Genomic DNA, 24,522 nt, shown 5'->3' with positions numbered 1-24,522 from the left:
AACCCCACAACTGACCATATATGGCATACAACTCTCAACAAAGAAGTAAACTCCTTGAACACCTTCACGTCACAGCAGAGCTCCATAACTTGACTGGCTGGTACAAAACATGGCTTATCACAAGCATCAGGGGCTAAATTCAGCTCCCCTAATGACCATGCAAACTCAGACGAACTCCACTAATTCCACTGGTACACAGCCTGTTTAAATATGAATATACAGAAGCTCCTCGACATGCCTCTTGCTGGCGCTATTTGAGGTAAGCTTGAAATCATTAACCAGGTAGAGAGCAGCTTCCTTACCAAAGAAAGCCTCCAGTGATATTCCAGGAATGTAGCTAGAGAGGTGGACTCAGTCCCTACTGCACAAAGATACTTGATTTGTAAACGAATTAAGGCTTGTGAACTGACAAGGAACAAAACCCCGGGTTCTGCACACACACAGAACGCACTGGGAACCTCAGTCTTACACTAATTGCTCTGTGTGCTCCAGGGATGTTTACACACACATAAAAGGTGACTATAGCTTGCCAAAATGAGGTGCCTACTGGCCTTGTACATGGAAGAGTTCAGCTGCTAATTCACATCGCAAAGCCTAGTCCTCAAACTTGGCTCCTTGCCTTCTTGAAGAGAAAAATAGTTAAGCTGATTTTTTCTTCATTTATCGATCGTTCGGGCGGGCCAGCGCTCCACCAAGCCCCAAAGGAGCGCTCAGCCCTCACGCTGTGCTGCTCAGCCCTGCCTGGTCAGACAGGTCAGACACCGTCCATCCATCTGTACCGCCCTCCTTCTTCTGGTGACGATGCCTACGCTTCCTTTGCCAAGCAGAGTGGCTTAACGAATGTTCTCTAGTCCTTACAAAATACGTGCTCGGTCATTTGGGAAATAAAAAAAAAAAGGTGGAATAAATGCTGCTCCAGTTCAAGTTGAACAATTTGTTCAGCACTACAAAATGTTGCTTTAGGAAAGCTTCCTTTTAATATAGTACATGAGACAAATGGAGCCCTTTTTTCTCATTCCCTTCTCTTTAACAGTAATTGAATGAAGTGGAGATTGTGAGGTAAAATCAAGCACATCTGGGTCAATTAGCATGGAAAGTCAATTCTTTAAAACCTGATGGATGCCTCTGGGAATCGCGCACTTCACAGCACGAATCTCAGCGCAGTGCCGCACTCTCAGCAACTCAACTCAATTAAGCCATTACGTGGTTCTTTAAATCTGGGGATCCAGGGGAATTGGTTAATTGTCTGCTTGTCATGGTTCCTCCTCAGGGAGCATGTAAACGTCTTCTGTTTCTCCTATAGATGTGTGGTGCACATAAGAACAATCCATTTTAGCTGACTTATTCAAAGCTTGTTTCTCCCGTGGGAAAATTAATCTTCCTCCTCAAACACTGCCCAGAAGAACAAAGCTCTCCAGTGGAAACAAACCATGCCATCAATACGGAATAGGTTTTCAATGACTACAGTCAAGTTTATATTTCCTTTTCCTTGCAAGACTCAACTATTTCTCCCTGCTTTCACTTGTTCATAGCTTTCACAACCAAACCCCTCAGGCCTGTGATGGGGTTTCACTGTTCTCCGCAGCTATGAGCAGCTCTGCCACACTCTTGGACTTACCTAACGCACCGTAGGTCACCCACTGACTTTACAATCAGCAGAGCCTGAGCAAGCTGTCTAAGCATTTATGAAGCACTTTACTCTGTGGACAGAGCTGAGTGTCTCCGGAGGATAACTCATCCCACATCCAGATAGGTGGGCAGGATGACACGTCGGGGGATGCTCATCTGTCCCTTCTGAGAGTTGCTCTGGATCCACTGAACTGAGGAGTCTGCTAAAGAGATCTTGAACAACCAGCCTAAGGCAGACGTCCCACTTTTAGACAGTAAAATTAGTGATATTAATCCCTCCCACATCTCCCCACCGCTGTGACTGTGACAACCACCCAGGAAAGACAGACTGCTGTCCCTGTCTCACCACACCACATCAGTGAGCTCCTCTTCAGGTGCACACAAGCGGCTGCTTTCACTCTTCTTTTGCTTCATGTTTCAGGCTGCTGAACACCCAAAATCTCTACCTGGCCTCAGTGGGAGACAGTTACTGGGTGCTCAGGATTGTGGAAAACAAGTCGCCCCATTTAGCCCCTAAATATGGATTTAGAAGGCTAACTTTAGCTTCAGATTTTTTTTAAACTTGGCACGGTATTAAAATCCATCCATGGGGCGAGTTAATTTTTTACCATCAAAGAGAAGTAAAACAACTTCTCCAAGGTCATACAGCAGGATGACTAGGATTAGAATGCCACAAATTCCGTGTGCTATAACCAGAAAATTATTCTGTTTCCTAAATGTAACATAATTGGGACATAGTCTGATAAATGGAGACTGAGTAAGCCACACTAAATCTACTGATGTGTTCTGCAATGTCTGGATGCGTCCCCAACCCTAGCTATGAAAGGAAATGTAATTATGGTAATGGGAAAGTGCAGTCCACCCATCATTTGGGTTACCACACACATACGTAACCGATTCCAAATATAGAACTGCAGTAATGTCTCTTGCACTCTTATCTCCCTTAGATCCCTTTTCCTTAAGTTATAAGCTTGCCATCTTTTCCTCTGACAGGAGAAACAATCTATTTTGGTGCACGCATGCCAGCAAAAGGGCCGTCACGTCCTTCAGGACATGGCGAACAGCTGCTTGATGTTCACCAGAGAGCTGCCATTGGGGGCAGACACCTTCACTTGCCCACGTAGATGTAACCAGAGTGTTTGCTCAGGCGCAATGCTGGGGATGAAGGAGGGAAGCTAAGCCTGAGGAAGAAAGTTCAAGGAGGAGAGGAAGATCAGGAAGCCAGAAAATTTTATAAAGCACCCTTGTGTTTTGGAACCTATGCCAATTTTAAAAATGAGGCATATGTCTCTTAGTGCAGTCTCAGACATGAATGCAGGGCAGTGTAGAGATTCACAAGCCTTATTTAAACACCCTACTTTGGCTCTGGAGAAGCAGAACAGCACAGCACACAGTCCAGGCTAACTTACACAGCTTCTGCAATGCCAGTTTAGACCAGTTGGGTCCTCGGGTGTAAAAAGGTAAATTTACATTGGTGTCCTTAGCATGTATCACTCACTTGGTTTACATCATCTGGAGGGCCTGTCTTCAGAAGTTGTGCAATACGTATGTGTAACTTAAAAATTTCAGCTCAGCCCCAGAGTACGTGCAAGGGATCCTGACAACAAACTTTCTGGCTCTCCTGCCTGTCTGCAATCCAAGGACACAATGCCAGACACTTTTCCTCCTGCGGTGGACTGGCATGCAATTATTTTTGTGCACCTCAGCTTGCCTTGGTTACAGAAAAGAGAGGAAATATTTTATTCACTTTCATCTCCTAAACCAGAGTGTGGTAGATAGCTAGACATCCAGTTTCACCAAGTTTTTGCGGGCAAAGGAGAAATGGCTCATTGCCAGGTGTCTATAAAGGCATTCAGAGGTATCTGAAGTTGAAAGAGAGTCCTGACTCTAACTTGAAAATGTTAGTATCTTTAGGCTGTCATGCCCAGATGTTTACCATGAGTTACAAAAGTATAATAAGACACAGCAGAGGCAGCAGTGAGAATAATTAGAGAAATGGATTGTGACCTGCACATCCCCACACAAGGCTATCTTCTTGGAACTGCCTTGTTCTTGTGCTGAGCAACAGCATGTCGCAGCAAAGTAATCCCAGCCATGGCAGGGGCAGCCAGTCCCAGCACGTTGGTGGCAGCTCCTTCAGCGTTCAGTGCTTCTGGACACAGTCACAAATCAGAACTTCATGTCGAAGGGACTCCCTGTTCAATTCCCACCCACAACCAAAGCAACATCATAGCTCCGCTCTCAGTGAAAATAACACTGATGCTCATGTACGTGTGTCTGGACCAATCGTCAAGCTGTTGTAGATTCAAGATACTTTAATTTCCTTTTTAGAAAAAAAAAAAAAAAAATCAGCAAACTATCTCTTCTGCCTTCTGCCTTTCTTATTGCCTGGAATTCACCAAGATGGTGCCTGATCAGCCATGGCTGGAAGAAGGAAAATAGGGAAGGAATAGAGTAATCAAAGTAAATTCAATCCAACCAAGTCAACAGCGGCTTGAAGGCTTCCTGGATGCTTCGCAATCCACATGCAAGGAGTTCTCACAGTCCACTTTCTGCTAAAAATGTATCTGCATCCGAAAGTTAATGCAGATAGGGGCCACTAACAGCTGAATTGCCTCCTGACTATAAGGTACAGTAGCCCCTACAGTTGACTATACATTATATACATGTTGAGGAAGGGACAGACCATTGCATGGCAACTGCATGTAGTGTAGCCAATTCCTGACTGCCCTGCATATTCTGTGCTGTAGTCTTCTATCCCCGTTCAGAGATTGTGTCAAATGCTGCTACCATGTTTACGCTGGCTTCACTTTGATGTAAGGGACTACATGAAATGTCACACGCACACACACACTAAAGACAGGCCTTCTTCCACAGCTGTCAGTAGCACCTTTGAAACGTTGTATACGCACCTTAAAAACAAAAAAAAAAAAAAAAAAAAGAAAAGAAAAAGGAAAAACAAAAAGGAGCCATTTGCCATGAATAAGAACTTGCTTTTCTGACCTTTCTTCAGAAAGAGCTCTAGCACCCTCCAACACCCAGGGTAGCACAAAACCTGGTATGTTCACCTTGGCATTACAAATACATACACACACACGAACATACACACACATACCTACACAGACCCAAAACCCTCTCCCCAGGAACGTGGCCTTCCCTTTTCAGGTACATACCAGCAGGAATGCATACACTGAAGAAACAGAGGTGGAAAACACTCGTGTTTTTTCACACAGTCGTTTTTATTCTGCTTGCAGCAGTTTCTTCCTTTTCCAGCCACAGGCAAGGGTTGAATCCAGATGAGCCAAAGGCAGTCTAGGCGGGATGTAAATGAGACCACACCTTCCAAACAGCCTCCAATCATAAGGGAAGAGCATGGATGTAAATAAAACCACACCTTTGCTGGACCAGCCTCCTCTTCTTACGTAAAACAGTTTCCATGTAAATAAGACCACTCCCTCAGATGGCCTGCCTATTTCCATTCGTGATGAGAGGCATGTAAGCAAGGCCAATGCTTTTTACAAACTCTTAAGCAAAACTGAGAGGAGCATAAGTAACTTTTACCCTTCTCTTGCTCAGAGAAAAGCTAGTTCCTTCTTTGGAAAGCACTTTCTTGCTGTGCGTGGGATACCATGAGCCAGCACAAATCTTTCCTCAGTCTTCCTGTCAGGCATTGAAGACTGCTTTATGAACAAATTGTTTGCCTATAGGACATGGATACACATTTTAAGATGTAACTTTTACCTTGCACTGACAAGCCTTCTCAGCCTTTGCACTGACATTAGATGGGTGCCTTCCTTCCAACTGGGCAGAATTCAAAAAATACAATAATGGAAACAGTGAGATCCTCCTGCATTTTCTCTTATATCCTTCTTGCCACATGCACATCCAAAGCCGATTTCGAGATTTCCAACCCAGATCAAATGCAAGATGCTTGTCCCATAAGGTAAAGAACTAAACTGCAGCCAGGCTTCAGTATAACTTTTTCCAGATGTCAGAGCTCACTACAATCATCTCTAAAATTGATTCTGGTTTGGGCCAACCAGCAACATAAGTATCAGTAAAACATTACTGTCACTGGAGAGTCATTTAACTCCTTGGAAGCACTTAAGATGTCTAGATCAGGAAGGCAAACAACTTGAAGGCATTCTGAGAGGAAAAACACAATTCTCATCTATGCTCCTCGCAGTTAAGAAAGTCCTGGAGAAACAAAGTAGGCAGATTCCAACTTCTTAGAACAAGATATATGAGACAGAATGAAAGTGCTTGCAATGGCACACTCTTTAGCCAAAAAGGTGGTTTTTAATAAAATTGGGAAAGGGTGTACTGCATTCCCACAGAAATGGTGGAAACATAGATGTTGTCCAAGTTTAGGAAAACAAAATTGTCCACATTTTTGATGTTTGCACCAAAGGAAAAACTACCGCTTTGAACATTTGATGGAAGACTATTAAAGGAAATCATTATTATTATCGTGGCTCCCACCAGTGATACAAAAGGCCAAGATCTGTCAACATTTTCCTTATAAATCCATCTTTCAGTAGAGTCTAAATTGGCCTGAAATAGCTAGTTGGGACCAAAATCTGGATTGTGAGATCTCTGGAAGCAAAACTGCATCTGGCTGTTCACAAAATTCTAGTCTAGAGAGACCATGAGAGCAGAAGAGGGAGCATTTTTAGTGGTTAAAGCTAGCTATCTTGTTTGTGCCGCTTTACAGTGCTAATCAGTGGTCAGCAACTGAAAAGGAAGTTTGGAATCAGTGCTGATGAGCATCCAGAAGTCTGCATGCACATTCAGCCACCTCCTCCAGCATTTTCTTCTGAAACATGCAGCTGCCACATAACACAGGCCATCTCATGATATATCTGGAGCTCACATTTCCAAGGACATCCTGGACAAAACCCAGCGAGGACCACAGCAGAAAAAGAAAGATTCCCAAACAGTCCTGGTTTTCAGCAAAGAATCATTTCATGCCTAGGCTATGTCTAAAGCACGACTATTATACTAATTTAACAAACCAGTTCATTAGGCTTAAAGGGTAGCACTCAAACTAAAGGATAGACACAGTTTTGCTTTTTGAGCCAGCCCCCCAAAAGTGCCTACCCCAAAGCTGTACACTTGAATGGAAGACAGAGAGGAAGTAAAATGAGAAATGCAGTCATAGGGCAAGTCCTATTTGGCAGGTATTTCACCTTATGGACTGAGAATACTGGTTCCCATCCACTGCTCCTATGTCATGGCACTGTGCAGTGGCCCAGGCCACTCTCACATACATGGTAGCACATCCCAGCTTCCTATTTGCTTCTACAGTTTCCTTCCACACTTCAACTTCCATAGCTGTAAAAATGAAAAGAGTCAATTGTAAAGTCCATTAACGTTTCCCTGTACCAAGCTAACTAGGCGTTGGGCAGAAGAGCAATGGGCCCTGGTACAAAACCCGCCACGGGCTACTCTTTCAGTCATCCCTCCATATGTTTTTCTGCTTTGCAGTTTGTTGATCTTCCCCTCAGCGTTTTCCTTTCTTGCCATTTCTGCTCCAGTTTATGCCACACACCTCTTCTTCCTCACTCATCCTTCTTCATAATGCTCAGCCCCTTTCCAGTCTCCATGCTCTGGGTACTATGGTCTTGCACTTAACCTCCACTCTCCTTTCAACTGCAACACTGCCTAAAGTCAAACCACCTTACCTGCACTCTCGGGAAATACCCATCCTGGCTTATTGGTTCTCCCCTATTTTACCAGATTTTACAAGCTCTTTTATACAAACATGCTCTTAATCTGTGCGGCACAATTGGCAAAATCAGGACCCGAGTGTGGTCTCTTCAATGCAGAGGCTGTGTTTTACTGTGCATTCCTGCAACACTCTGCACAACTGGTACCCTTTGCACACTAGTTTACTATTAAAAATGTATTACCCCATCAATTCAACAAATTATATAAATGCCTTACATTTTAATTAGCTAACTAGTTAGATCCTTTAGGAAGACAGTCACTTAAACTCCTAGGCTTACAACAGAACTATTTTGTGAACGAAATCTATATAACAGTATCTGAGAGAAACTTTGAAACAAAATATTACAAGAGAGAAACTGCAGTTGGTGAGAGACCAATAAACACACTGTAAATTCTGAGGGTTTGCACAAGAAACACTGAGTCGTGAATTACTATTCCAGAAATGGAAAAATAGAGAGTCTCTTGACATCCAAATAGGGTGAGCAGGCAGTGCTCCAACAAACAAATCAGAAGTGGAAAGAGAAAAAATGTCTTCTTGGATCCAAATAGTTTCGAAAATGAAAACAGGGATTAAAAAAGAAGAATTAAAACATGGGAAGCTGAAGCCTATTCCCATATTTTATTGCGCCACTTGAAAGAAAGCTAAATGCAGGCTCTGTCCTGATGAGAAGCAACATCCTCTGTTTTTCTGCCAGTGTTAGATAAGACTCACTGACGAAGATGGAGTTTAAAATAGGATGGGATTTAAATCGGTGCACAGAAAGAGAGGTCACACCGCTTCCTCTTCTTTTTTTAAATGCAAGGATGACTTTTCTAATCTGTGCACTTGGGAGGTGGTAGATCAGGTAGATAAGGTTCCCACATCAGCTCTTCCCCCACGCCAATCTGCAAAGCAGTGAGTCTGAAAGAGCAACTGCTGGTAACACTGACAAGTGCTGAATGATACTGCCCTTTGCTCGGAAAGGCAGGAAAACCCCTGAAGGAATAACCTGCACCAGCTCTCAGACCTGAAGGCACCAGCAACGCAGCCCACACTTCAGCCCTCTGAAAACATCCCTGGCATGTCACCCTTCTGGGAGGTGCTTGAGGGGTTAGGGCAGAAACCCAACTACGACTACCTTGGAGAGCTGTTCAGTGTTAGATCCTTTCTGTAGGGACACTTAGATGCAACTTGATAAACACAAAATGGTCACGAAGCAGCTGCGAGGGAAGGTAAGGCCCTCACGTGCGAGTGCCATCAGAGAATGATTTAGTACCGTCAGGTCTCCGCAGGAGCTCTCACTAGGCTCGATCCCTCCCGCTCTGTGTCTCAGAAACTCCCCCTGCAACTCCAGCAATGAAAACATATGACATACAGCTACTGTTCCTTTACAAGTAGCAAAGCTTTAGCCAACACTCCCAACTATAATGTGTACTCAAGCACAGGACTCAAGTAAAAGCACAGAAGATGCAGAATGATGGCTGAAGGTCTCCAAAGAGGTCATCAGTGATAGATCCCTACCTGTTGGACTCCCTGGCCTGTTATCCAACACTGAGCCTTTGAACTACCCAATCCAAGGCAGGCTCTGTACTGCAGACATTCACAAAAATGGGATTTGTTTTAGGAACAACTACAGCGATAGAAAACAGTAAAACAGCATCACCAAATTTGCTTTTACATAATAGGTTTTAATGACTCTAAATGAATCATAGAATATTTTTTAAGTGTTCCCTGATGTGGGCCAGAAAATGCTCCTTGAAAATACTGGGTTTCCAAACGTCTCCTCAGCCCCATTTACAGTGACAGACATGAAAAAAAGTCCCTCTAAGTGAAAACTTTAAAAGTGTTGTTCAGGCCAATCAAGACCAGTAGGTCATTGACACAAAGTGAATTTCAAAATAAACTCCTCCAATGTTTCTCCCTTCCAAAATCAAACCAGAACATTGACATGTTTAAAAACAAAAAAAAATCCAAGTTTTTTCTAAGCTTCATTTTGCTGAAAATTAATGCAAGCAATGCACAGGGTCTATTTCATCAGGATGCCCCTTTCTAATGAAAACAAACTTCAATTAGAGCTTCCCAGTTGCCCTAGAAATTTAAGGAGAAAAGACTACAAATGTTCCTGGTGACGCTTTTTCTCAGTTGAGAAAATGATAGGCTGTATAAACTGCGTAAGACAGATGAATACATAGGCAGGCAGATGCCCCCAACTTTAAACACACACCAAAAAAAAAGTCCCAGAGACCTGAAGGGGATTTTCATAGCCTGTCTGTAGTTATGACTGGTTGCCTAAGAGGAAAACAAGTATCTGACTGCCTTATATACTCTTGAAAAAAAAAAATCTTGTCATAATTTTTAAGTGTGTTGATCATAGTTTTTTTTTAGATCTGACAAACCACAGAAACATCTCCAAAAATATTCTAAAGAAACACAGTGACCTTTCCAGCTTGGAAAGCAGAGATGTTTTAATAACATCATCCAAGCTACTGTACAGGCTGAACAAATCTGTAAGACCCCTCGATGGCCTACCAAAAAGCCTCCCACACTCACCTATACACTGTCCCGTAAAAATGTCTCGCCTAAGCTAGCAAAGGTAGTCTTAACTACCAGCTCATACTGAGAAGCAGATCAAGGAGCCACCTACCGAAGAGGGGAGCATTGCTCTGAAGATAGAAAAGGAGGTTCGTGGGAACCCGAGCTGAAGGCAGTGAGGAGCAACAGCTAGCTTTACCTCTGTGCTTCAGAGGAGGCAATTCACTTAAGACCCAAGGAAAACGAGGAAAGGTGGCAAAAAGGCACTGAGACTCAGGCTGCTGTAGGAATGGGAAAATAATGTCCAGGAAAAGGAGAAAGCTTCCAAAATGAACAGGGATTTGATACACAAATGATGCAAAAGTAAGTGAATACTTGGCAAGGTGCAAAGGGCAGAGGTGGACAGGGAAGAAAGTTTTACCCCTCGTGCTCTGGTGATGACATGTTACAGCTGGTCAGGCAGTGTCACCACTGTCCTATGGTCCCTCGGCTGAAGCTATCTATAGCTGGGCATTGTATTATGCTTAACAATTATCTCAGCCCCTACGTTTACTTACTGGTTCAAAACTTCCTTCCAAGCAAGAGCAGTCATTAAGCAACAGGATCACATACCTTGGGTCTATTTTCACCAGAAGTCTCCTGGCATCGATACTGTGGCCCCGTATCACACAAATTATGGATGCTCTACTGTCTTAACCTTTGGAGTTTTTTTCTCTCCACTTTCCCTGTTATTCCCATCTTAGTTCTCCTCAAAACCCTAAGGCATTGGTTCACTTAGTCTAGGTCTATCAAACATGCTCTAAGCCCTGCAACTATTTTCCTGCTTGGCTTTCTTGGTAAATATCTGTGGGACAGAACTTCTTGTTACCTTGGCTTTTTTTTGTTGCATATTAATTTTTTTTTATAATTAAGTGATGAGAATGTACTGCTCTGTGTTGGTCTGCAGGAAAAGGAGGAAAAATGAAGGAATTTTGAGCAAAAACATAATTTTGGCAGGATTCGCTCTGATGGCCTTCAAGAAACAAAAATTAGACACCTCATCCATTCATCAACTGATTTGGCTTGATGTGTGGTTTTCTTGCTGGAATTATATCATAATGAAATAACCTTTTTCAAATGTCAAAAGTGCATTACGAATCAGCTCTGGACATAATGTAAAATGAAGCCTCTGCTGGAATGCACCTGTGACCTCTAGCACCAGAAACACACATCTATAGCTTTTTGGCTAAAAGAATGATTCAATTACACTACAGTAACTATGCTGTCCATTCATCCTAAACCATGATGAAGAGTAGAAATACAAGGGCTAACACATCTAGTCAAAGCGTTGGATGTCTTAAACCCTCAAAAAGGATTGCTGTAATTTCCCTCAAACTTCAAAATCTTTTTTTTTTTCCCCCTGAAAAGAATAAAGTGATGAAAATGAAAAAGCCATAGAAAGGGTTCTGGAATTACAAACCATGTAATGCTGGGTTTGCTCTTGGTTTTGTCTTTGTACACATATTGATTCTTTAAATGTTACGAAACACACACCATGTCCAGAATGAGTGTCTTGACACTGTACTTTGCAAAAGCACCCTAACCAGGGTCTAGGTTTTTACACTGTTAGGTGCCTGCCTTTTTATTCTCTTCTTTTACATACACACACTTCATTGCCAATTTCCTCAGCGCATGTTCTAGGAAAAAAGCTTTGACAAACCAAGCTGAAAGTGCTTTAGGGAGAGTGGGACAGAAGTGTAGGTATCTTTAAAAGTTATTTATATGACACTGTGACACCGACTCAGGTCAGTGTTCTCCAGGTTTTTATTACTGCAAGAGACCAGGTAAGTGCAATAAACTGCAGTACAACCTTCAGTATGTTTCTGACTTTAATTCCTTATATAACTCATGCATGATTGGAACTAAGGGAAAATTTTGAAATTGCTCTGAATTGATTTAATTTTATCTTTTTCTGTTTGCATTTTTATCTCCAGTTAACTCCCTGAATTTGTAACAACCATCCCTAAAAAAAACAAGAAATGTGAGGTTTAGGCACAAGTTTGCCAAATGTATAAATCTTCTTGTGATCTTAGATGTTTATTGTTGAACAAAACCAGCCTTGCATTCCTTGAGACTTTCAATATACTTAACATAGTTCCATTCAAACCTAGATACATTACCTCCCAAAAGCATAAACAAATTCCTTATGTCTTATTTGGAAACCGGACCATTAATTCTCTTTTTTTTTTGTGTATGTTAGGCGCAAGGTTGTGGAACAGGCATTGATCAATATACTATACACAAAGAATGTGGATTTCTCCCAGGTTCCTTTTGATGATAGTTCAACAGTCCAGGAATCACAGACATACAAAAAACACAGAAAAATTTCACACAAAGAATTGTTTTCCTTCCCATCCTACTTTCACCTTTAACATCAAAAGCAAAGACCTGCTTGCCATACTTTCCTCTGTATTCTAAAATAACACATTTAGCAAGTAATTGTTATTTCTCATGATAGGTTACAGAAACATAAATGTGATTTTTGCATTTCTCCTTTAATTCTGCCTTTTTCCTCACTTACTCTATCTCATTACAGATCTGTGCACTCAGATCTGGAGAATTTTATAAAGAAAGTGTGCCTGATCCACTCCTTTTAGTTGCTTTCCTGATCATGAAGTAGTTCCTGAAAATTACTTCATTCTTTCCCAAAGATTGTTGACTAGGTTGTCCAATGATAAAACTCCCTAACACAAACCCAAAAAGCATGAAACACGCAGTCGCTCCACCGTGTCCCTCAAGACAGCCTGTTCCCGAGTGCAGCGGGGCAAGGGAAAACGGAGACTGGCATCCGAAGGTGCTCAGATCAGGCACACCCAGACTTCGCTGCAGACACATCTCCTGTCTTCTTCTGGCAAATGAGTTCGCCCGTGGTTGAACAGACCTGAACACTGTTTCTCGGTGGTAAAACGCTGTGAAGGCGGTGGGAAGGAAGCTGCCAAGCCCACCTCATCTTTGGCTGGTTCATTTACACCACGCTCCTCATACACCATTTCCTCCACTTCCTTCTGTGTCCTCCCCCCAACCCTTCCCACACAAACACATACGTGCACCTCTCTCTTCAGCCCTATTTACCCTTTCCCACTCAGCACCACAGCTGGTTGTCTCTGAGTACAGGCTCAAATCCGGCACGTGGGTGGGAAGCTGACAGGAGGGATAAGCCCCTTTCCACCCTCTTGTCATGCTGCACTACTCCAAAATCCCAGCCCGCTCCTTCCGCTCTCACATCTACATCCCCATCTCTGCCCACATCCCTCCTCCTCAAAACTGCACCAGGACAACAGGCAGGGCAGGATCGTGGCTGACAGCTGCGCTGCTACCGCAGACCACGCGCTGCAAGAGCAGCTGTGGTCAGACACGGGACAAGAAAGTAGCCCTGCAGACGGGGCCAAGGCATGAGGAACGCATCCCCCTTCCCCATCCTCGCTGTGCAGGACCCACAGAGAGTCCAGCTACTCATGCGTTAAGCAGACAGAGCAGATTTCACTGACACTAACAGTCCCACAAGAACAACCCTTTTCTATTAAGTCGGCAAAACTTTCCTCACTGTGTCCTCTGCCTTGCAAAGATGCCTTGCCTCTGCCTAGCATTTTTTCTTCATTAGCAAATAGTCCTAACGTGGGAAAAGCCTTTCGTCAGAACAACAGGGATTTTGCAAGTACTGTACCACTCCCACTTGTCATCTTCCCTCCTGAGGCAGGAAAACAATTCAGTCACATTCTCCTTACATCTGGACAGAAAAGCTGGTTGGAATGAATAAGAAAAACAGCGTGGTTTTGCAATGCAGTGAACCATTCAGCTTGTCCCAGCTGCAGAAACCCTCTAGCTCCTTCCTCCAAACAACCCTTTCATTCCTAGCACATCCACTCTTCTCTTGCGCCCATTCTTCTCCCCGTAAGAGACTGGCCAGGGCACGCACTGGAATACAACATTTGCCTCCGTGGCTTCTTGGGCAGCACAGTCCTTTCCAAACTTCTACTCCCCCCTGTGGCAGCTTGACGGCAAAAAAGAAATACAAAGCACGCTTCCCAAGTCATGTACTCTACCGACGCTCTTTGCAAGCCATTTATGAAGAAAAAAAAAGATACGTGAAGGCCTAGGCGAGGTCTCACTGAATTTAAGATGGTAAAATAAGAACACTGTTCCTGGGGAATTTGAAATTCAACCTCTGTATCTTGTGAGTGACATAAGGAGAAAGGAAAAGATGTGGCTACTTCATATATGCTTTTAAAACTCATCTGAAATTTTTGTATTAGAAAGTTCCTAACTCACAGGGTGAACACTGGTTAGGACAGTTTTAGGATTTTCAAATACCATGCAAATCTTAGGTAATAAAAAAAGGCAATTGATGAACTGTCTTTTCATCCCATGTCATAATTGAATCTTAAATAATCATACAGATCTACCATGCTATTAAGGTTAGACTTTTCCACAAGATCCATCACGGGTAACTTCCTCACAAGAAATGCACCACAAATAACTTCATAGACCCTGTCTTCATAAAGACCCCATTGTCCAAAATGGTTAAAACAAACACCTAGGTACAGTAAAAACCTAACCTTGATTTCTATTTAAAACCCTTTAATAAAAGGGTTATAAATGGAGTAATATGCTCAGGAACACTTGCTGTTAGTGTGAGTCCTACCACTTTTACAACTTCATGCTTATTACTTAAAAGCCACTCATCACCAAGACATTTGTAGCAACATGGTTATAAACTCTAGACCTGGGACCACTGCTGTTTAAAACAACTAAGTTTCCTCGATTAGCTCCTGCAGGAAATCAAAATATCTTAGAAATGTCCCCACTTAGAAATGTTCCCTAACAATGCACGTTTCTTGGAGTATCCACTTTTCTCGGCTCCATGTAAAAAACGGTCTGACAGAGAATTTCCCACTGACACCAGAGAGATTAGCATTGTAAGATGGTTTTCAGACCTGGTCCAGTAGTTGCTAAATTCCACACACATCCGCAGGTCAATAAGGAAGCCACCTTGGCTGTTGTAGGTTACATCCTAGTTTCCCCGTCTGCGTCACTTGTACAGATGTATTTACACAGGTCACATACCACACATCACTTGCTGAAAAAACAGCCGGCCAAGCTGGCAACTGAACCATGAGGAACCATTTTCCTGAAAATCAAACAATCTCTAAAATCCTATGTTAATATGTTGAGGACATTACATTCTTTTGTAGGTCAGCTGATGCAGTGTGCTTATCAAGTCCTACAGAAGCATTATAGACCAATACAATAACCCAACTCCTCCACTTTCTCAGGAAGGCCTGTGTAAACAGAAAAGCCCATGCTACACTATACCAAGGTCAGTGAACTCAGGTTGCATCAAAAAGGGGGCAAATTTTACAGACAGTGATCTCTCTCTTTCTCCCCAAAGAAAACACTCTATTCATCATCCCCGAATGTACAAATCTCGATCCTATCCTATCGGACAACATGGACAAATGTATCCCACAGGATCGTCCACAGGACTCTACTTCTCCACAGCAGATACAACACAAATTAAGAGATCCCATAGTTTACAGCAGAGCAAACTGCATTTGTTAAGTGAAGTCCCTAATATGGTCAAGTCTTAATTAAACATCGATGTCTCTCAGCTTGGGGGAAAAAACCCACAAAACCTCAAAATTTACACTGACAGCTCCTGAGAGAAGCAGGTTGAAAAACTGGAAATAAAATCACATGCATTTTAGAATAAGCAGATCCGATTCATTCCTGCCCACATAAGCCACGACAGAGTGGGAGGAAGCATTCCTCCAGCTGTTTAGCACGTGGTTCCTCTAAGAAACGGGCCTCAAAGGATTTCTGGTGGATGTTCTGAATCAAGTCCCTGGCCACGTTTCCTCTCCAGCCAGTCACACTTACTTTTTATGAATTGTTAACCATTTATAGGACAATTGTCAAAGGAGTGGTTAGTGACTCACTGCAGTCCTACGCTAGTTGACTTACTGCAAGAGGTTGTGAACCTCAGTCAAATCTGAGAAATAAACAACTGAAAGTCTCTTCCCTCCTTACTCACCTTTGTGAGCTGTGGAACGGCTATGCGCTTCCCCACAAAAACCTAAGACACAGCCAACCTCTGCACAGATGTGGCTCCCTACAGTGCTGATAAGATCTATGGCAAATTTTTCAGAATAAAATCAGATATACTGAACCTGAGGTTCGGTAGGTAAAGGACTTTTGGCTTCATGCTACTTATAATCTCTCTTTCATACAAATAGTTTTACATGTGCTTTGAATGCTCATTTAGATTAATTCTACTTCCAATAATCACTTTGCTGCTTTAAGACCACACACATTCATAAAAAACTCCAGCTACTTTTTAAGAATAAAGCCAAGAGCTTAAAACAGCATTCTCAGTGACTCTAGAATTAACAAAATATTACACGTTAGAACATAAAGAACATAAGTTTAAATAATGATGATTACTGAAAACAACAGAACTCAGATCTGCTAATGGGAATCACATCTGACGGTTTTGCTTTGCTCATACTGCTGAGTAGCTTTAGCTCAATGGGCTTGGACTTCTCAAGTCCAAGTATTTTGATGGCCAACAGTGCATTCAGTGAATCTGCCCAACTGACGCTAGCAGAGAATCTGACCCAGTATCGCAAGGAACTTGGACTAGGTCCGCCAGTTCATTCAGCAGCAAACATTTCCATAGGCCCTATGCCATCCACTGCACCGCCCAGCCTTCTTATTCTGGTTCACTTTGGAGAAAAGCTAATGCCTCTCATTGGTAAGATTAGCTGACGTGAACTGTCACGGCTCCAAAGCGGAAGGCTTGCACCACGTGCCTCACTCTAACAAAGCAATACAAATGGCACACCGTGGATAACTTGTTTGACAGCTCCTGGGAAATGAAGTTTTCTATTTTGCTTTGCCTTTGTTGATTCATGGGCTCACGCATGCCTCCAGAAAAGGATGAGTAAAAGCCCAGCAAGTAGTCTACTTCAGAGCACTTTCTATGTCTACAGATACATAGAATAAGTTACCAGATGACTTCTAAGAAAGACAAATACCAGGCAACCACATTCACGATGGAATAAATCTCTTTATTTTTATTCTGTGTCTATTTCTGAGCTAGCAGAGTAAGTCTTGCTTGGAATCTGCATTTTAACCAAAAGCCTACTAACGTAACTTTAACTAGACCTCTCAGGATCTTGAGATATATTTATTACAATTTTTAAGAAATATCCTGGTGAGCATTTTGGGAAAGGAACTAATTGGCATACTAAACCTGAGGCAAGCCAGAAATGTCTGAAGCCAGCTACAGGCCTATCATGATGATAAACAGCTCACGGTCCAGATGTCCATATATGGCAAGACTTCCTATAAGACTGACAGTACTGTATGTGCATTGCGTATGGTTCTTGGATCAGATTCACATTCCTCGGGTATGTTTCTCTGGGAGCTTTTGATTTCCGCTTTGAGGGCTGGCTCAGACCTCCAATTGCTCTTATAAAAAAATATCTGTGACTGAAAGTTGAAAATGTGCAAGATTCTTTCTTTAAGTACACAAACACTCCAAGTCTAGCCACTTTCCTGTAGTCTTGCCAGGTTTTCAGTATGTCTGATACCTGATCAAGTGACTTTTTGGGGGAAAGGAGGAAAAAAAAAGAAGGAAAAACACAAGAGAGGAATGTAGCATATCCACACCTGTACATTTTACAAGACTTCACCAAAGGAACTACACCAACTGAAGCTGATGTAGACACACACATACCGTATATAGCTGTGTAAACAAGTCCGCAAGGCCGGTGTAGTGAATTCCTAGTTTCAGCAGAAAAAATATACTATCTTAAAAGCATGTGCTATATAAACACCTGTATGGAAGTCAAAATTAGCACATTTTAACTATTTTATGCATCAATGCCAAGATGTACTTCTCCAACCCGTAACATATTGTCATCAGAAAGGATAAGCTGAGGACTGAATGGACTCTGAAAGAACTACCTTTGCTTCCACGTTCCCTTCGCCCCTGTACATACATATACATGCACAAACAAGGTACCCGATGTGTCACATCTAACAGCACAGAAACCAAAATGACAAAAAGGCAAACCCGATGGACTCTGATTCTTACCCACTTTCATGGGTTCGTACAACTTGTAATTCAGTGGGCTAATGCCCGATTCACAGTGGTGCAAGACCAGAATTAGTTCTGAAGTCCAAATGCCTATTTAAGTCTTTTTTCTCAGGGCAGCAAGTGGATGGGGCTTGCTGTACTTGGCCCGCAGTGTGAGGACTTAGGAGAGATATATCCTTTAATTTTGGACTTCCTGGCTTTCTGGTGGTTTGTTACTTTTAAACATACTTTTTCTGTCAGTGAGATTCTTAGGTTTTGTTTAATAAAATTGTTTCTCTGAAAAAAACTCTTCCATGGAAAGTTATAAAACATGTCTAGAGCCTCTCTCTCTCTCTGATGTTCTCCTACCATATTTAGGCATTTAAAAAAGGCATTCTGTTTACCTGGGTACATTTGCATTTTGGTATGCATGTCATACATAGTTTGGTACACATATTATTTACCCAGCACTGAGGCCATTGGAGTCCTTCAAGTAAACAGAGATTTTGGGAGGCCTCATGGGTTTGGGAACATATATTATTTACCATAACTGTTCCTCTGGGATTTCTTTTTTTCTTTCAGAGACAATCTCATTTCTTTTAATGGAGAATTTCAAGTAGAAGAAATGACATCCAAATGACTTTACCAGCCAAAGTACAGTGCTGGCAGAATATAAATAACAGTTTTACAGTACAATATATCCTACTGGGGCTTTACATGAAAACATTTCTTTTTCCCTCAAGAATCCTGTGCATATATATTGCTGTATCATAGCGGGGAAGTATGCCTACATATGGAGGGACGGAAAGAAGGGGGAGCATGGCAGCGGGAGAAAGCCTACATGCAAAAGATCGTATCTTTTAAGATATCCATCAGATTTCAGTTTGCCTAATAAGATGCATTAAGCCGGTCTCTCTCATTAAACACTAACGTACTTCTACAGGTCAAAAGCCAAAACGCTGGCATTCCTTGCATTAAAGCGGAGGTCAAACAACATAACGTCACTGAATATTCAAATGATACGTGGGGAGGTGGGGGAAGAACCATCCTCCTGGTTAAAAAAAAAAAAAAAGAAAACCATGACAGTTATCTGCAATGATTTAATACAAGCCACAATGCTTAGGTCTTGGGTTCAGTCAAATACAAACCACAGCGTTTAGGTTTTGGCTGAGTGCGGTGGCATGCCAGTCTCTTCTTGTTGTAACCCTGGGGTGGACCTTCAGTAAGGTTTGGAAGCAGGGATGTGCGAGGAACGTGTTGCTCAGAAATGACAGCTGCACACAGGCAGTGGGAAAATAATAGCCACTTCTTCCACGCTTCAGACTCTGTCCGCTGTGCCAAATATTTCAGAGTAAATAGGCACTCTCTCTATTCATAGAGAGCATCTATTAGGGAAGGAACACATTACAAATATTCAGTATGATTCAGTGGTACACAGAGTCAATTTATACCCGGTAGCGTAATTACACCTTATTTTGGTGGTACCAAAGCACCGGGACCGTTCACCGCCGGGCACCGGCACCCCGAGGCGAGGGCCCCGCCGGCCGGCCGGCCGCCCCCGGGGAGCTCGGCGGGCTCGGGCCACCCCCGAAACCACCCGCCTCCCGTCCCCTCTGCCCGGGGGAGGGACGAGGGGCGAGCGGGGAGAAGAGAGGACGGGAAATAACGGATTCCCCCGGCCGCCCCTGGCAACCGCCCCGCCGCCCCCCGCGCCCCTTCCCGCCGGCCCCGCCGCCCGCCTCGAAATAACGCGCTGCCGGGGGGTGGGGGGCGTCCCAGAGCCGCTGGCAGCGGAGGTGACTCACATTTAAAAAACATCAGGATGAAAAATAAAAAGAAAGACCGGGGGGGGGGGGGGGGGCAGTGCGTTCGGGGGGGCGCAGACAGAGGAATGCGGGAGTCAGGGGTCAGGGCCGCTCCGGGGCGGCGGCGGCGGCGCGGGGCGGGGCGGGCGGCGCGGCGCGGCGCGCAGGAATGCGCGGAATGTCGCTGTTTGTCCGCGGCCCCATTCAGCCCATTGGCGAGGCCGCGCCGCCGCCGCGTATAAAGGGGCGCCCGCCCCGGCGCTCCGCAGTCACACAGCCACTCTCCCGCCGGACTCGGGAAGAGCGGAGCGGAGGAGAGCGGAGCAGCGCAGCACAGAGCAGCCACCCGCCGGCCCAGCGCCCACCGCCACAGGCCCGTCCGCGCAGCGCCGCTGAGGAGAATCGCCCGGCGGGAAACTCTCCTCTCCTCTCCTCACCCCGGCTCACCTCACCTCGCAGCCCCTCCGCCGGGCAGCCCGACGCCGCTGCCTGCCCGACGCCGCGCCGCCCACAAGCCGACGACCGCCGCAGGATGGCCCCTGCCAGCCTCGCCGTAGCCCTTCTTCTCGCCCTCCTCAGCCCGGTAAGTGCCGCCGCCCGCGGCGCCGCCACCCCTGCCCTGGCCCCGGCCGGCGCGGTCCCGGCGGCGGCCCTGACGCCCCTCTCTCTCTCCCCCGCCGCTCGCAGGAGGCGCAGGGCCAGGAGTGCAGCGGGCAGTGCCAGTGCGGCGCGGGGCCCGGCCCCACCTGCCCCGCCGGCGTCTCCCTGGTGCCCGACGGCTGCGGCTGCTGCCGCGTCTGCGCCAGGCAGCTGGGCGAGCTCTGCACCGAGCGCGACCCCTGCGACCACCACAAGGGGCTCTTCTGCGACTTCGGCTCCCCCGCCAACCGCAGGATCGGCGTCTGCACCGGTGAGTGGGGGCCGGGGCTGCTGCCAGCCGGGGGGACAGGGACGCGTCCCGCGGGGCTGGGGAAGGCGGAAGCCGGGGCTGCGGCCCTGTCCCGCTGCACTTCCCGCCTCACCCTCCGCCTCCTGCCCCTCGCAGCTCGGGACGGCGCCCCGTGCGTCTTCGGCGGCATGGTGTACCGGAGCGGCGAGTCCTTCCAGAGCAGCTGCAAGTACCAGTGCACCTGCCTGGACGGGGCGGTGGGCTGCGTGCCCCTCTGCAGCATGGACGTCCGCCTGCCCAGCCCTGACTGCCCCTACCCGCGCCGGGTGAAGCTCCCTGGAAAGTGCTGCGAGGAGTGGGTCTGTGATGAGGCCAAAGAGCAGACCGCCGTGGGACCTGCTCTCGCTGGTGAGTGGGGGTTCCTCTGCAGATGGCAGCCTGGGTGGAAGGGGCACCCCGCATGGAGGTTGAAGGCAGTGGGATGGGTTGACGCAGGGCACCCGGCAGCTGGAGTGCAGCGGTTAGTGGGGTCACGCCACAGATAAGCATGGCTGCCTGAATTTTGAAGGAAAAGGAAGAGAGCTTCTAGTGGGGCATGAGATCAGACAGTGGTCTCATCCTGGCTGTCTGTCCCCTGCAGCTTACAGACTGGAAGATACTTACGGTCCAGACCCAACAATGATGCGTGCCAACTGCCTGGTGCAGACCACTGAATGGAGTGCTTGCTCCAAGACCTGTGGCATGGGCATCTCAACCAGGGTCACCAATGACAATGCCTTCTGTAGACTGGAGAAACAAAGTAGACTGTGCATGGTCAGACCTTGCGAAGCAGACCTGGAGGAGAACATCAAGGTAAATAGTCTCATCTTTATGTATGATCTACTAGGATGCTTCCATCCACTAGCAAAAACCCAGTGTCTTACCAAAAAATGTGCACTTCTGACAGGTAGTCAGTTTCAAGTGGTTTCCCTTGAAATTTGAGTTTTGCCCCAGTGGTGAATAGTTTACAAGTAAATTTTCTCTCACGCTGTGTTATGGCACTATGTAAGATACTCTTGCTTAATGAAAATATAATAAGGATTAGTATGTCTGCTTGCCCTTAGCTTGCAAACTTAGTGCTGTGTGAAAGCCTGCCTTCTAAACACTTTGTATTCACTTATATCCTAACAGAAAGGCAAAAAGTGCATTCGCACCCCCAAAATCTCCAAGCCCATCAAGTTTGAGCTGTCTGGCTGCACCAGCGTGAAGACCTACAGAGCTAAGTTCTGTGGTGTCTGCACTGACGGGCGCTGCTGCACACCCCACAGAACAGCCACCCTCCCTGTGGAGTTCAAGTGCCCTGATGGGGAGATCATGAAAAGGAAAATGATGTTCATCAAGACCTGCGCGTGCCACTACAACTGCCCTGGAGACAATGACATCTTTGAGTCTCTGTACTACAGAAAGATGTATGGAGACATGGCATAAAGCCAGAAGGAGACGCTAACTAGATTCTCAACTTGAACTGATTTGCATCTCATTTTGTAAACATGATTCAATAGCACAAGGTATTTAAATCAGTTTTTTTTTAATTTCAACAAACTGCTCCATGTGACTTAAGACAATTTTTCTACTGACCCCAAACGGTGGTTTGAAGAAGAAGGTAAAATGGACAGTGGGACCACAGCAAGACACAGCTTCAGAACACGCTGTTTGTGAGGTGGTGTGAAGGGGTTAAGGGAAATAGGCAGGGAAAGCAGAGTCAAGCAAATGTTCCCTTAATGTGGTACAGCGTGCTTCATCTAGTAGTGCAATTGAGAAGGAGACCATTAACATGTTTGCTGGTGCTGGTTTAGTGACAGCAACAGCTGGAATGCAAACCCTCGCCCAGCAAAGTGCTAAGTAGAAGGTGTTCTGTTAGTCAGGACAGTAATGTTTCAGCTCTGACACTCTGATTCATATGGCTTGGTCAACAAGAATCAGAATCATGTCTATTAGACTGGACAGCTTGTGGCAGTTAATTTACCTGTAACAAGCTACTTTTTATTAATATTGTAAATACTGTGTGTATATATATTTGTACAGTTATCTAAATTAATTTAAAGTTTTGTGCCTTTGTTTAATGCTTTGAAATTTCAATGATAGCCTTCTTTCTTGGAACAAGATAGGTAGGATTGAAAGCTTGTCTGACAATGCATGCAAAGCATGAAATAAATACTCTAGTGGAAATTGTTCAGATAGGGCCAAATGGTGAGTTGAGATCAAGATGGAGAGTATTAGAGTTGAGGTGCCTGTATCCTTACAAAGCAGTCATCTGGCAAAATACATTTACTTCTACTTTATTGGACAAGTGGCTTTAAGAAAAATGGCTCTTCTGTAGCTCATCAGTCTTTCTGCTCGAGCATTTGTTTCTTTCTTTGACTATGGCTCTTTTTGGACAGTTTATTTGTTGAGAAGTGTGACCAAAAGTTACATGTTTGCACCTTTTTAGTTGAAAATAAAGTATTTATATTTTTTATATAAATGGCTTGGTATTTCATTTACCTTTAGTCTTCACTGTTACTGTACATATTCCTAAAAGGGCTTGGCTTTGCACTAGATGAAAATCAAGTAATGCGTGGTGGCCTTTTTTTGTCCAGAAGCACATGCAATCATGAATAAGCTAATGATTTATAGTTACTTATTCTGTTACTAGTGCACCAACTGTAGTTTGTTACTTTTCTGAATTTAGAATGGAGGGCAGGGTCAGGCTTGCTTTGCCAAGCCTGGTATTGCATTAGAAAGTGAAGCAGGTTCCTCATGCATCACATGTGGTGGCTTTAAAATGAGCCAGCTGGTCACCATAGTATTCAACTCCTGCTATAATACTCCATGCAACATACTTAATTTCATTGAAACATTCCACTGGTTAAGATTTGTTTTCAGCTAAGGCAAGGAAAATGGTTTTTAAAGTATCTGCATTAAAGCAACTCCTGACTCTAGTCAAATCCAGAAGACCAAAATTTGGTAAAATTCTTGGTGAAGAGCTAATGAGTTGTATTGTAAAAATCACAGAATAATACAGGTTAGAAGGGGCCTCTTAAGATCTTCTGGTTTAACCATCATGCAGAGTAGGGCTAACTTAGCTGTGGTTTTACTTGAATTAAGACCTTAGAATGGTACAGTGGACAGAGCACAACTCAGGTGGCAAATACCTGTGTTACTTCTTAGTTCATGACTGGTGGCAAGGCATTTTACAGTTCTGTCTGTAAAGTGTCCATTGATTCAAGCCTTTGCAGGCCCGCAGATGAGAAGCGTAAGAGCTACACATTTTGATAATGGTCCAAACATTCTTCTTGGATAAGCAAAAAACAGCATAAGGACAGTTGTGAGTCACTTCCCTCACTCCCTAAAGCTAAAAGGAAAGCTTCAGTCCTGTGCTAGGTCCTACATTAATAACAGACTTTTTTTTGTCCCTTTATTAAAACGAGGGGATTCTCTGAATTTAAAATTAACCTTTGCACTAGAAGCATTAGTTCTTGTTTTCAGAAAAAACACGTACTCTCCAACAAGAATCCTTTTCAGGCAAATAAGTTCAATCTGGAATTTCCTGGTGGTGAAAGAGTGTTAGCTTACAAAAATGTCCATCCTTCCTGAGCGCCTTCCAATCCCATTGATTTCAGATAGCCTGATTTGCTGTTAATGCTAACACCAGCTTTGACTAATGATGGACAACAGAGCTGTAAACTAATGGGAAGTCAATGGGAGTCTTGCCAGTGGCCTCACCAGGCTTTGCACATGGCCATAGAAGCATTTCCCCTTCCTCTAAAAAATACGAGGAATTCTCCTGGCATGAGGAAGTGGCTTTCTGTGTCCCATA

The 24,522-nt window shown here is 44.5% G+C and overlaps 1 protein-coding gene and 1 long non-coding RNA gene across 13 annotated transcripts in view; one reads left to right on the top strand and one right to left on the bottom strand.

Moving 5' to 3' along the window:
- The window catches only part of LOC140649132 (uncharacterized), a 54,608-nt gene extending 49,687 nt beyond the window's left edge, over window positions 1-4,921 (bottom strand). For 9 of the 12 annotated variants that reach the window (XR_012041502.1, XR_012041493.1, XR_012041497.1 and 6 more), the window contains exon 1: window positions 4,803-4,921. This is a non-coding gene — a long non-coding RNA (uncharacterized lncRNA). The other 3 variants (XR_012041495.1, XR_012041503.1, XR_012041496.1) reach the window with 2 other exon arrangements.
- Window positions 4,922-19,941: 15,020 nt separating this feature from the next.
- Window positions 19,942-22,270, top strand: CCN2 (cellular communication network factor 2). Its single transcript, XM_072855877.1, has 5 exons — window positions 19,942-20,378; window positions 20,483-20,705; window positions 20,841-21,092; window positions 21,325-21,536; window positions 21,855-22,270. The coding sequence occupies exons 1-5, from the start codon at window positions 19,965-19,967 to the stop codon at window positions 22,149-22,151; spliced, it is 1,398 nt and encodes a 465-aa protein (XP_072711978.1). The 5' UTR covers window positions 19,942-19,964; the 3' UTR covers window positions 22,152-22,270.
- Window positions 22,271-24,522: the final 2,252 nt, after the last annotated feature.

Source organism: Ciconia boyciana, chromosome 3, assembly GCF_034638445.1.
Source record: "Ciconia boyciana chromosome 3, ASM3463844v1, whole genome shotgun sequence".
NCBI lineage: Eukaryota > Metazoa > Chordata > Aves > Ciconiiformes > Ciconiidae > Ciconia > Ciconia boyciana.
Note: the sequence above shows the minus strand (reverse complement) of the source record. Positions and strands in the feature narration are given on the sequence as shown.

Bases quoted from the DNA above. Each gene is read 5' to 3' on its own strand.
- CCN2 (XM_072855877.1), top strand. From the start codon at position 19,965: ATGCGCGGAATGTCGCTGTTTGTCCGCGGCCCCATTCAGCCCATTGGC. The intron at 20,706-20,840 runs GTGAGTGGGGGC...TGCCCCTCGCAG, and splicing joins CAGGATCGGCGTCTGCACCG to CTCGGGACGGCGCCCCGTGC. The intron at 21,537-21,854 runs GTAAATAGTCTC...ATATCCTAACAG, and splicing joins ACCTGGAGGAGAACATCAAG to AAAGGCAAAAAGTGCATTCG.